The 14,042-nt window shown below is 35.2% G+C and overlaps 1 protein-coding gene across 2 annotated transcripts in view; it reads right to left on the bottom strand.

Annotated features, from left to right (window-relative positions):
- Positions 1-14,042, bottom strand: part of SLIT2 (slit guidance ligand 2) — a 359,630-nt gene that overhangs the window by 113,142 nt on the left and 232,446 nt on the right. For both annotated transcript variants that reach the window (XM_004432303.3, XM_004432305.3), the window contains exons 7-9: positions 12,591-12,662; positions 9,748-9,911; positions 7,007-7,145 (exon numbers count right to left, since the gene is read on the bottom strand). In XM_004432303.3, the coding sequence (XP_004432360.1) occupies positions 7,007-7,145; positions 9,748-9,911; positions 12,591-12,662 (375 nt within the window). The remainder of the gene's footprint in view (positions 1-7,006; positions 7,146-9,747; positions 9,912-12,590; positions 12,663-14,042) is intronic.

Here is a 14,042-nt window from a genome sequence, read left to right as displayed (position 1 = left end):
GATCCAGAGAGAACAGAAGGAACAAAAGTACTTCCAAACCTCATATCTAACCTCCATCACTGTGGATCTCTTTGAAAGGGCCTTCTTTATTACTGGCAGAGTAAGAGTAGTTGTCCAGTGAGTTTACTCAACAAAACAAGTTTCCTTTCTATTTTACCTGTTTGAATAGATGTCTAAAAAAACATAACTTCTGAGTATTTGCAATCCATCTTAGAAAACATTGAAACAGCACTCAGAAGACTTGGCCTTAGAATCTTGCTATCATCCTTTCCCTTCTCATAATTTGAACCTTTCCTTGATCTTCCCTTATAAAGTAAACAAGACATCCTAAATTGTTATACCCTATGCTCTTATTAACCATCCTCCATGATTTATGGAATTTTTGTATAATAGTCTGAACAGGTGACATGCCACAGAAAATCTACAACTAGATTGAAGAGAACTAAATGTCTACTTTATAGCAATCATATCATATTCAAAACTTTCTACCTCAAAACATGAATTAAGAAATTAATTCTGAGGATCTTATATAGAAAGAATCAATTTTTTATCAACGGTTTTGTTGCCCTTGGCCAGATTATGTATAACTTGCCACAGGCATTCCTTTTGTATGAAAACAAGGTTTCAACCAGCAGAGTCCAAAGCAGCAAAGTGTCTGGAAGAATCTAGAGAAGTAACAACTTCTTTCTTCTAAACCTAATTTATTTATTTATTTTTTGAACAACCATAAATATGCTTTATTTAAGTTCCAAACAGCTAATCAGAGACTACAGTTAAGTTTAGTGAAGATAAACTTGTTTTAACGAGGCATTTCTGTTTGGTTACAATTGACATTTAAGACAAGCATGCTTAGATCGAATCCAGCAAAGGAAAATTGAGCCAAATTCTAGATAGAGCTGATTTAGACCACCCTCTGTAGATAATCTATTACCTAATGGCTTCCTATTTTGTTATTATTATGGTGATTGTAGTTAAGAAATTCTGAGAGCTAAGGATGGCTAGAAGTCAAATTGGTCAAAGACCCAGAACACAGTGCAACTTCCTAACTAAAACTAACTTGGTAGGAAGTGAGAAATCTGAGGTCAGCATCGGACGGCTGCAGTTCTCAGGGCTGTGGATACGTGGATGCAGACTCTGTCCTCAATGGTTATTTGTATTGTTCTTAGATCAGCAGCAGGTTTTTTTTTGAGAGTTGAAACTTAATCACTCATCACAAAGCAAAAGGAGGATAAATGGATAAGTAGATTTTGCTTGGGAGCAAAAGAGATATACTCATTTCTCTTGACATTTCTAAGATCCATCGTGGAATTGTGTTATTAAGCCATGAAGAAAGAACTGTTTAGTCCAGTGTGCTGGAGTGTGGGAGAGGTGTATGGGTGGGCTTCTGCTGTGGGCCCAGATTGTCCCACCAGCTCAGTCCCCACATTTGGGAATTAGACAAGCACACCATGGATGGAGCCATTGAGACCATCCTCAATGCTGAATTTTAAAAATCTGCAGGTATTTGTATCTTTATCTCAGTACATATTTCTGCTACAATTTGGCACTGATAACCCCACCCCCTTCTTGAGATGCTTTTCACCCTTAAACCTAATTTTACCTTACATTACGCATTCTATTTTCGCCCCCTCTACCTTCATTAGTCCATATTTCTTTGTCAAATTTTTTTTTTACTATGAAGAGTGGAGGCCTGGAGGCCTCCAGATTGTGTGCCCCAGACCCCCTTCACCTGCCTCCAACATTGTCCTTCTCCCCACTCACACTATGCTAAGTGTTGGGCAGAAATGGTGAAGAAAATAGACATGGGCCTGCCCTCGTTAAGCGTGCAGTCTAATAGGATAGTTTGACATTAACCAAAATATCAAATTAAACTGACAAGCTATATGCAAACAAAATCCAGGGAGATATGAGAATATTTAACAGAGAATAGGAAAGATGACATTATAGCAGTTGTAGATAAAAAGTAATATGAAATAGCTCTCAGTTTTGCAAACATCTCGATAACTTAATCCTTTGTCTTTCTCTATGCTCCTTCCAGGTTCTCTTCATATGTAAGTTTCTTAAAGTTTCTTTTGTTCTGTTTTTCTAAGTATTAGTCAGCTCTTTTTGTGATTTTTTCAATTATCTCTTCTATGATATCCCAACAAGCCCAAGCCCTGTCTACCTTTCTTTTGCAGCTGGATCAAGGAAGGAACATAGACTTTGGAGCCAAACAAATCTAAGATTGAAGCCAGTTTAGCTACTTTACAATTGAAGAACTTCTGTTTTGCAAGATTTCTTAACTTTTTTGAGTCTCATTTTTTTAAAAAAGCAAAATAAAGTTGTCAGTCTTTGAGAGATTTGAGTTAAATGTCTATTGGCTTCATAACAGGGGAAATAATATCTTAGAGACAGATGTCTAAGACTTATCTGTAGGAAGATTGAATTAATTAATATATGTAAAGAAGGAGAGTATCTATTAGATACTAGGTTGGTCAGCCTAGAACAGAGAAAAAGGACCTCTCAGACACACGTAGCCAGAATGAGGAACAGGAAAATTTAACAAATGAATTTTCAGTATTTTAGCCCATTCCATTAAACATGATATTCATTAACTTTCTCTTCTTGATTTTATAAAAGGATTCTTATTTTATACGGGGAGAGAAGGGTCTGCTCCTTCAGGTTTTATTTTTTAATCTTGTTTAATACAGCTCCATCCTTTCAGAAACAAAATCTGCTCTAAATGCTTAATTTTTAAATTGTCCATTCAATCAATAAATATTTATCTTATATTTGTCAAGTGCCTGTATGTGCCAGGTACTAGATTCGTTGCTGGGTGTTCAGTGGTGATCAAAACAGAATCAGTTCCTGCCTTCACGGAGCTTCTACTTCAGTAGGGAAGACAGATGTTAAACAAAAAAACCCACAAAAATGTATAAATAATTATAAAACGTAATAATTAGGTGCATTCAAAATCAGATTTCTAGCCTACGAATGGGAGGGCAGATCCTGGACCAGGGTAATATCATCAGGATAATGAGGCCTCTCATAGAAACTATCAACATTTATCTGGCGTACGCCTCTGCATTAGTTTTCCTATTTTATTTAATTTCCATAAATACTCCCATTCAAAGGCAAAGGAGAAGATCAAACGATATAATGTGGGTGCAGCATCTAACATTGCAAGAATTAGATAAGCGTTAGTTTTTCTATTCCTCCTTCTCCAAATTGTTCTGACTTTAAAATAACGTTTCCTTTCTATATCTTAACAAATAATTATTTGAGCAAATACCAGAAGTGTGAAATTATAGCTGTAAGCACAAAGCAGAAAAAAGAAAAGGATGAGTCAAGTTTTTCTACCTAGATTTATAGGCAGTTGATGATCCCTATATATAGCATACGTTTTCTTTTTGTTAAAAATTATATTATGAGATAGTTGCAGGAATAAAGACATACCACACATAAGGAAATCAACTTAACAGTATTGAGTGAACTGTCTGATAACTTGCAGTAAAGAAATGCAAATGATTATGGTAAAATCCAGATTAAAGAATTATTTCAAAAATATGGAAGAAGTTTTAATTTTCAGTTCACCATGTATTAAAAACTTGGAATCTATAAAAATAAAAAATAAAAAGATGTTGTATAGCTTTATTTCCACATTTATTAATCTTACTGATGTTCTTTACTCTAATAAAAAATAAGAGAGTAATAAAAGAAATGAGTTAGCTAGTAAGATGCCACTACAATGAATGGTAATAGGGGTATTTTGTTGCAGTTGAAGATCAATATGATTTATTACCAGATGCTCTACTGATAAAGCTGATAATGTAATAATCAGAGAAGTAAAACTCACCTAGAGCATCACATGTGTTTTCACCTCGACATAAATTTAATTTATTGCAGCTTTACCTGATACACCACCTCCTCAATATTGGCAAACCCAATGGGACATATTATTTAGTATAAACTTTTATGTTACTAAATTCCACTATTATACAAAATCTATAGAGCACACAAAATAGAAGAAAAGCTCTATTATAAAAAATAAAATAGACTACAGGAGATAAATCATTTTAAATGTCTCATCTTACTTTATCTTTTATGTCTACAACTTGCTCTTCTCCTTCTGTCAACCACAACAGCGTTTCATTCTCCTCTCCTACGATCAGGATTCGATTAATCCCCTCCCGTGTCCAGGACGATCTTGCTCCCACATATATCTTGTCTAACTCTCATACTCTCATCTCTCTCTAAACCCATCCTTTCTGTCTGACTTTCTAACGATTCCAGGTTTCTGCATCTTAAAATAAATCCAAGTCCGTCCTTTATAGTGACGACTGTCTTTTTCAAAAAATCCTCTCTCAGCCAAACTTTTCAAACTGCTGCATAACTGCTCTCTCCAATATTCATCAGGTACTCCCTTTCTTAACACTCTAAAAAGTGGCTTACTTACTCTATCTTGAATCCTCCAAGAACAATATGCCAGTCAAATTCCAAGACCTGTTCTCAGACATCTGCTTGGTTCATCGTGGAGAGTATCCGACTCTGCAGATCATTTTTCCTAGAAGTTCCTTCCTCTCTTACCTATTATGGCCATCTGCTGCTTTTATTGAGTTCCCTTGGTTTCTCTTCTCTTGCTCTCCTTTCCATTGGCCATTTGATGGCTTTAACTGTCAACTTTGTTTTTTATAATATTAATTACTTCAAAATCTTTGCATCCAGGCCTTGTCTTGCTCCAAATTAATATAGTCTGTATTATTTTAGTACCTCTAAGTATCTCATTGGTACTTCAGTATTTCACAAATTTTGCTCACCACCATCTTCCTTCCCAGTTTTAGTCCTGCTTCTCAGCTTCTCACATACAATGTTATAACTACCATCTCCCTATCCCTCATACTTGAAATTTTGGCATCAGCTTTGGTTCATTTTTCTCCATTATTCTCTCAACTCATCAAATGCCAAATCCCATTAATTCTTCTCCCATATTAGCTATCATATTTGCTTCCACATCACCCTTCCTATTGCTACTTACTAGCTCCTGCTCTCATGACATCTCCCCTTGATCAACATAATAGCCTCCTAAGAGAGCTCATGCCTGGGATTCTATCCTTTTGCCAAACCCCTGGCACACAGCTGTCAGGTTAATTCTTCTTGAAGACTCAGATGAAAACTGTATTCAAATGCACTTCAAATAAAGACTTAGATCCTTACACCATCAAAGCCCTCCATGAATTGGCTCCAATCTACCTTTCCAACTTTATTTTCCTGAACTCTCTCAGGTATCAAATACCAATCAAACCGAGTTCCTGTTTAGAGATATCTTGTATTTCCATTCTGATTGCCTATGCTCATGTTTATTAATTTTGAAAGCTCTTTTCTCATCTCTGCATTTCCATTCACTACCTATCTCTCAAGGCTTATCTCACGTGTTTCCTCCTGCATGAAGGCTTCAATGATCGAGGTATCATTTATTGAACAATTACTACATGTTAAGCACATAAAGCTCTACATTTGTTAATTATTTCATCTCAAACTGACAACAACCCTTAGTTTCAGATAAAGAGACAATTCCATAGAGGATAAGTATCTTGCCCATGGTCTCACAGACAGTAAATGGAAGGTAAACCTGTGGTTCTAATTACAGGTTTTTGTCTCTAGTTAACCATTGTTAACTGCATCTTAAAATAAATCCAAGTCTGGTTTTGCCCTTCACTTTTCGCCTTCTGTAGTAAATAACTTGAACTTTATTTGTTCCTCTCTTATAACGTTTATTACTTTTTATCTCATTTCATAGCTTTTAATTTTCATGTCAAATTTTCTAGTCACTTGATGGAAGGTCTCTAGAGAATTCATCTGCCTCCACATAGTGTTTACAGAACAAATGGTTGTGCCTGGACAGATAACTATACTACTCCCCTATTTGACAACTTACTAGGTCTTTCTGCTATTTAGTTCATCATATATGACATCTTCTAACTACAATGAAAGTCTTTCAATAATCTGTGGCTTTAAAATCACGTGGAGATATCTTTTTTGGGGCATAATTTTACATGATGCCTCAACAGGCACCTAGTACTCAGATTAGGCTCAACCGCACCATCTCTAAAACATAATGCTCACTGACACCTCTGCCCTTTGCTCCTGATGTTTCTCTTTTGTGCAATGTCACCCGCCTCTTCTCAAACCATATATTCTTCTTTCAAGGTTCAGCTAAGAAATAGTTACAAACATGAGAGGCTGAGTGGTTAAGAGGTGCTTTCTTAGTTAATGGATCTTGAGGTCAAGATTTCCCCTAATGCTCATTTCCCAAGATGGTAAAAGCAGTCCATTTTACATCTTATATGACCTTGTTTTATTCACATGACTTATATTTGGCAAGGACATAAAAATATGCACACAGTAGCTGCATACAAAATTGGTATGAAATACTCTGTTAAGAAAATTTAACTTTTGATGGAGGTAGTCATTGACTCAAACAGTTTAAGATGTTCACTAATTTAAACATATATTTTGACTTTATAATATTATCCTTTTTTAGACTTTGTGGTGGACCATACAACAGTTCAAACAAAACAGTGAAACTGCATTTTAAAAGATGAACTCTTGAGGAGGCAGAACATCACCAAATTATATTGTTTCTATGATTTATTCCCCCAGCTTGGTCCTTCTTTTGTTTCCCCCAACTCCAAGTTAGAAATGGACAGGAGCAATCTACAGACCCAAACAGTCAGATGAGGTATCACTACTCTTATTTTTCCTAAAAAGCCTAACACCTTCTCCAGGGAAGAACAGTACTATTTATCCTTAAAATGCATTCCTTTTCATTCTACCTGTGCTAAAAAAAATCCTAGCCATTCAACAAGATATTTAATTAAACAGAGTAAGGGTCAATACAATTCTGAAAGGGACATTTGTCTAAGCTAATTGATCAGATTTGCCTTTGATAAACCCAGAATGTCGTAAGGAAAGCCATGGTTTGGGTCACTGGGAGGTGGAGGGAAGGAGGGAATTTCAGGGCACATACATTTCTGTGATGGTCTCTGGCAGATTTGTGGGGATCTCAGTGAGACCTTTCCCACGACAGTCTACGATATTGTTGCTACAGGTACAAGCAGTCGGGCAGTGCAAAACGCTGCAAGAAGGAGCCATAAATGACTGGTGACCTGAAAAAGAAACAAACGGCAATTATGTTCTTCCTCCTGAATTTTATAATTGGGAAACATGCATGCTTAGCTCAAAAGACAAAACTTGTTAGTTAACAGAAATACATTTCTCTAAACACCTCATCATAAAATGATCCTACATTTCTAGACTATATTTTAAGAAGCATGCTTTTATACTTTTGGGTCAATACTAAGATGAAGCAAATGAGATTTTTAAAACTAATTATTAAAATAGCAATTTTTAAGATAAAATAATTGTGAGAAAGGCTAAATTCAGATTCTAAACTAGAATTCCATTCAAAACTATTTCAATTTGCAGAAAAAAGCAGCAATGTCAGACTAATCTGTATTTCATTTCTAATAAGCTTAAAAAGAGCTTGGTCTTTATTGAACTTAAGCAGCTTAACTTACTTTATTTACCTCAAAAAAAGAAAGGAAAACAGTAACTTTCCATCTTGGTAGACATAACTCTTGATTCTAAATAATCATGCACGAATAAATGTGGGGAAAAATTAGATTATGCTAAGTTTGATGTCTTATTTTGATAGGGTCAAAATTACCACTTTCTTTAAATTTATACTAATTTGTTTCACGTCATTTTGTAATTGTCAATCTACATGATTCTTTTTTGGCTTTGCATGGCTTAAAATTTTAGCATAAGTAGTTACCTGCAGGTATCTATTTTTACTACTCAGTATTTGGAAACAAAACTATTTTGAAATGAGATTTTACTGTTCAAATGATGAACAGAATGTCAGCAGTTTTGCACCAAATGGGCATTTGCAAATGCCTGGTTCCTGGAGCACGGACAGCCCTCTCGGTCCTGCAGGGAAAGGGCCCCGGAGTGGTGATGCGCCAGGAAGAGGCTGCAGGCTAGTTACTAACCCAGTCTCTCTCAACAAGCTCTCAAACTTTACAAAAATAGTCTCAGTCTAAAAAAGAAACGTGAACTTGCCTTCTTCCTCATCTAGAAAACAGGAAGGAAAAGGTGAACAGAGAAAAAAGTGGTTAGTAATGAATTGTTAGTCATTTCCTTATTTAATTTTTTAAAAAAGCAATCAGACCTATTGAGAACATCCCATGACATAAGAAAATTTTGTTCAGGTTATAAAAAGTGTGGGAAAAAACATAAAAAGGTCTAAAAGATAACAGGATCCTATACCAGCACATCTCATAAGAAACTGTTAACTATTTATGATGCATTATGTATATTTTAAAAATTTGTTTTACTGTATTTTGAACAGACTTCTGAAGCAGAACCAGCCTGATTTCATAAAATAAAATACATTTTAATATGGATTAATGTAATATTAATATTAACATATAACTTTATATATACACACACACACACACACACACATATATACAGGTCTTCCTCAACTTACGATGGGGTTATGTTCGATAAACTCATCGTAAATTGAAAATATCATAAGTTGAAAACACATTCAATACACCTAACCTATCCCACGTCATAGCTTAGCCTAGCCTACCTTAACTGTGCTCAGAACACTTACATTAGCCTACAGTTGGGCAAAATCATCTAACACCAAGTCCATTTTATAATGAAGTGTTGAATATCTCATGTGATTTATCGAGTACTGTACTGAAAGTGAAAAACAGAATGGCTGTAGAGTATAAAATGGTTGTAAGTGTATCAGTTGTTTACTCTCGTGATTGTGTGGCTGACTGGGAGCTGCTGCTCACTGCCGCTGCCCAATATCACAAGAGTATCGTATTGCATATTGCTACCCTAGAAAAAGATGAAAATTCCAAATGGTATCTATTGAATGCATACCATTTTCACACCAGCATAAAGTTGAAAAATCCTAAATCGAACCATGGTAAGTCAGGGATACTCTGTATGTATACATGGACTGGGAATGAGACTGTGCATATATAGGACTCAACCATATAACCTTGGACAAGGTTACTTAGCATCTCTTTTTCTCAGCATTTTAATCTCTGATATAGAGATGATATTACATTTTTCTATAGTTGTTATGAGGAAGGTGAAATGAGGTAAATATATGTGAAATACTCAGATTCGTGAGTAAGCACATAGAAAGAACTAAGTAAATGTCAGCTATTAATATTTTGCATAGCCCATGTCATATTTTTGTTACTAAAGCTAGTCATTTATTTAAGTAGACTTGCAACATTAGTATATATGTATACACAAAAAGGACTTTGTCACTTTACAACCATAGTTGACTTACTTTTTTGAATTTCACAGCAGGGATCCAGGATTAGTTAATCATTTTCCAATTGCCAAGATAAAAGTAGCTATAATTTATTATTTACAGGGAAAATAATGAGTAGCAAATAGAACTATAATCTAGAAATTTCCTATATTTCTGCTGGAGTGAAAACTGAGAAATCTTTCATCATAATTTAGGTACAAGTAATCAGTAATTGCAAACCATGTGCAAATGCCTTAGAACATATTATTATCATCACTAAAAAGGAGGATTTCCATAGAGTGATTATTGCACAATTGCACGTTAGTGAGCAACAGTGAAACCTTTAAAGCATGCACTCTTCAGAGTTCTGTTACTTAAGAGCGTACAATAATACGACAACACAAAGGTTCTTCTTCCCTTACCGCTGCAGACAAATTCTCGTTTTTGAACCTCAGCTACATTATGGCCCCTCAGGTGGGATGGGCCCATACACTGAGTATAGAGGCCCACCCGAGGCCTTTGGCGCAGCCAGTCAGAGAGCCAGGCCAGGTGGCAGTCACAATACAGGTTGTTCGAATGGAGTCGACTAAAGGAGAGGAAAGAAGTTTAAAGCACGAAAACAGAAAACAGTTATTTCAAAACTTGGAAAATTCATTAATAATTATATATAACTTTATTTCTTAACATAGAAGTAGATAAAGTTTATCAAGTTCCAATCTAATTATTTTTCTAAAAATTAAACCAGTTTACAACCACAGAACCAAGTCTCTCTTCATTTACCTCTGAGCTGAGCAATGATACAGAAGTTTGAACATGACTATAAAATCTTTTGTCCACATTCATTTAAAAGAGTGCAGAGAAACAAGTAAGACCAAGGCAAATTGCTCTGCAGTCTAACATACTGACAGCCAATCATAAATGGAAAATATCATAAGTTGAAAATGCATTTAATACATCTAACCTATCGAATATTATAGCTTAGCCTAGTCTACCTTAACCGTGCTCAGAACACTTTTGTGTGAGGTGGGGTGAAGGAATGGGGAGGTAAGAGGTGGGGTAGGGGAAGGGGCACGTTAACAAAAGTTGTGTCTCCCAGTTTGACTTATCAGGTAGTCTTGCTATTATTAGTCTCTGTAGAAACTGCCTGCAAAATCTTTTTAGCAGGTCACTTTCATTTTTTGCTGAACAAGACAGAATAATAATTCAATATAAAACACTTCTTTCACGTCCCTATTCTGATTTCCTTCTTTTTGTTTAATAGCAGGAAAGGGGATTAGCTGCTTTTGGCTCTTGGGGACCCATCCTCAAAGAGCAGGAACTGAAATTAAAAGACGTAAATGGCTGGGAGTGAAGGAATTAAGTGAGCCCCCTCTATGTTGGCAGGGATCCACACCAGACCATGGATTCCCTCCAAGTGGCAAATAGCACTTCTCCATTAATAAAATATCAGACAAATGTATCCACTAAATTAGGTAAATGATTTCCAACTGGCTTTTATGTTTTCTCAAACTAAAGAAAAGGACATCCAAAGCTATAAATCAAAGCATCATTCCCAGAATTGTCTATGACACGGTAATACCATTTTAGTCCTTTTTAGCTGATGTGCTCAATTCTAACCCAATAACAGTAATGGATATTAAAACATGGAACTCAGTCCAGAAAGATAATTGGACCATAAAAATGGAATTTTTAAGTAGCAATGATAGTATAGAATAATGAAACAACCAAAGCAGAGGAATTTAAAGTTAGATGACTGTTGTACATTCTCCTTGAACCTGTAGATACGGAACAGACTGTCTTGCATCAAAACGAGACGGCACGCCACAGAACAAAAAGCTACATTTTGGGAAAGCTGGGTGACCTCGGCTTAGTTTGCTTAGAAGTCAGAGTGGCATCCTTTGGACGCCACATAGCACATTCCACATCATTGTTCTCTAAATGTTTCCATCTAAACTAAGCACATTACAATGATTCGGTAGGTATGCACAAATTTGCAATGAGAAAAGAACATAAAAATTTAAAAAGCTGATTAGCCAGACAAACTGTAGTGGATTTCTACAGGAAAATAAGGCTTACTATAAAAAATGAAGACGGATGTTTTTACAGTCTCAGTGGCTTTAGTTTTGCAAGGATTGAAAGCTTGATCAATTTGTTTTTAAAAAATGAGGCTCAACTTAATGAGAAACCAATTTCATCAAATATAGTTTGAGTAAACTGGGCTATTAATTTGGCCAGATTAGTCTCCATTAGTCTTGATAGCCCCAAGAAAACAAAATTTAGTTATACCTGCATACTTTTAGAATTATTTTATTTTGCTGAATCATATTCCAAGGAAATTACACTGATATGTTATCGCACACAGAGCTACATTTTAGTGAGAAAATGACATTAATATTGGTATTACCTAATTCATTAAAAGCTGGCAATCCAACTGATTTTTTTATTAAAGAGCGAAAATAAATGTACTATGTTTCCAGTTATAAGCTATTGTAAAATGAAAAATATGTTGCAAATCCAATCAAAATACATTTACCCCACTTAAAAACATTTTTTTTTAAAGAATTCCAAAGCTTAGGTTACATCTCCCACCATTTCTCACACGTTGTATACAACATACTTTTTAGGTCAAGGTGATTCTGAAACCGAGTTCAAATGAGATTTATCTCTGAAAATGATTTAACTAAATACTCCCACCCTGGGCTTTAAGGATTAATTTTTCTTCAAGAGAAAAAATACCTGTAGCAAATACTTTATTAGAGAACCATTTTTATTCACCTAAAATATTTTAATGTCCATCTGTAACCCTTGAAAAGATATTCTTAAATATAAATACTGGCACAATCTTAATTATAGAAGCACTAGGTGGTGATACAGTAATTTTACGTTACAAAGAATGTTGGAGAACCAGTTTGGCTTTATTAGGTCTGCCTGCCATACAGTAATAAAATTATAAAGATTTACCATTTATCATTTCTGACAGCCAATCAAGGAGTCTTCCATTTCTTAATGAAATGTGACCTCCACAATAGCTCAAAGTAAATGTCTCCCCCTCCCAAACTTCCCATAACATATCATTTAAAAGAAAGCTCTCAAGTTTTCAGAATAGTTTGTTTACTCAAATATCATATCTAGAACTTTTTAAAAAGTGGTGTTTTCTTTGTCTACCCCATCATGAACTAGTGGTCTGGTTCTTTGCTTACTAAATGTAGTACTTAAGGTGAACTCCTAATTGATTAAGTTGACCTTTATATATGTGACTACTTACAAAGTCCTAAGTTTAGGCATATGGTTGAAACTTGCCACAGAAAGTCTGGTAATGTTGTTATTGTTGAGAGTGCTGTAGAATAAAAAAAAAAAAGTTAGGAATTTTAAATTTGAGAGTTTATTGATCATTCTATATATTCATACAGAGAAAACTTCTCGTGATTATGTATATGCAGGACAACTACCTGGTAGAGACGGCATAGAGAATGTACAATATTATACACAAGATGTTAAATAAATTTTATACTTTAACATATTACTATACACTCATCAAATATTTATTACAAATTGATGGCTTTAGCCATAATATCTTTGACTATTCACACGGTGCTTTACGCACCATGTGCATACATGCATGCTTACTTACGATATTGGTTAAGGAATGAACACAAGACCGTCACAGTTGGAAAAATCAGGGAGCTGCTTTTCCTTAGAGGGGTATGATGTGTAATTAGTGTCTATGAGTAAATGAACATATTTGAATTCTACAACTGAAATCTCACAGCAATAGCATAGAATCAGTTCTGTCACGTTCTGGAAGAGAGTCCTGCTAATGCTCTTTACCGTGGACATCAGCTGCTGCTGAAATTTAAGTAGTAAGACCAATATCTATATTTGGTACTTGCACTGGGTGGGGATGAAGTGACATGCCATAGCAGTATATTAAAAGCTTAATACACATATCCTGTCCCTTGTTTAGTGCTGTGTGGTAGTGCATGGTTTCTTGAAGGTAGAGTCAGGAAGTTGGGTGGTCAAGGGAGATATGGTGAAAATAAGTATAATTCTTGCTGGATTCAAATTTTCCGACTTTTCCTCCTAACACAAGCATTGTTAGTTGTATTATTATTATTATTTCTACTATTACTACTCATTCATTGATCTAATATTTCCTCAATTGTTCTTATTTTTATGGCAACGTGGAATATTAATAAATCAAGCATAAAACCTGTCCTAAAATAGCATATAGTCCAACTGGGGAGATGAATTACATAAATTACAAAAACTTGGAGTTAATAAGATTAAGAAGAGAGGGGAAAGGGGGAGGGAGGAGGGTGAAAGGGATAATTCGGTACATGTGTGTGGTGATGGGTTGTAATTAGTATTTTGGTGGTGAACATGATGTAGTCCATGCAGAAATAGAAGTACAATGATGTACACCTGAAATTTTTACAATGTTATAAACCAATGTTACTGCAATAAACAAAAAATTAAAAAAAAAAAAAAAAAAAAAAGAAGAGAGATTTTGTTTTCTCCCTTTGGAGAAGTCAGGTTGTGACAAGCAAGTGAGGAGACAGTTAACCCAGAAGTGTGTGAGTACCGTTTGGAGACAGAAGATGATTCCGGCACCTAGAAGATATAGTGGGCAGTGACTAAACGGGGCAAGTTGCTGAAGGATGCAAGAAAGATGGGATCAATGGCCCAAGTGCATGAAGTTTGATACTGGAGAAGGGTT

This window comes from Ceratotherium simum, chromosome 8 (genome assembly GCF_057802395.1).
Source record: "Ceratotherium simum simum isolate JZ-2026a chromosome 8, ASM5780239v1, whole genome shotgun sequence".
Classification (NCBI taxonomy): Eukaryota; Metazoa; Chordata; class Mammalia; order Perissodactyla; family Rhinocerotidae; genus Ceratotherium; species Ceratotherium simum.
Note: the sequence above shows the minus strand (reverse complement) of the source record. Positions and strands in the feature narration are given on the sequence as shown.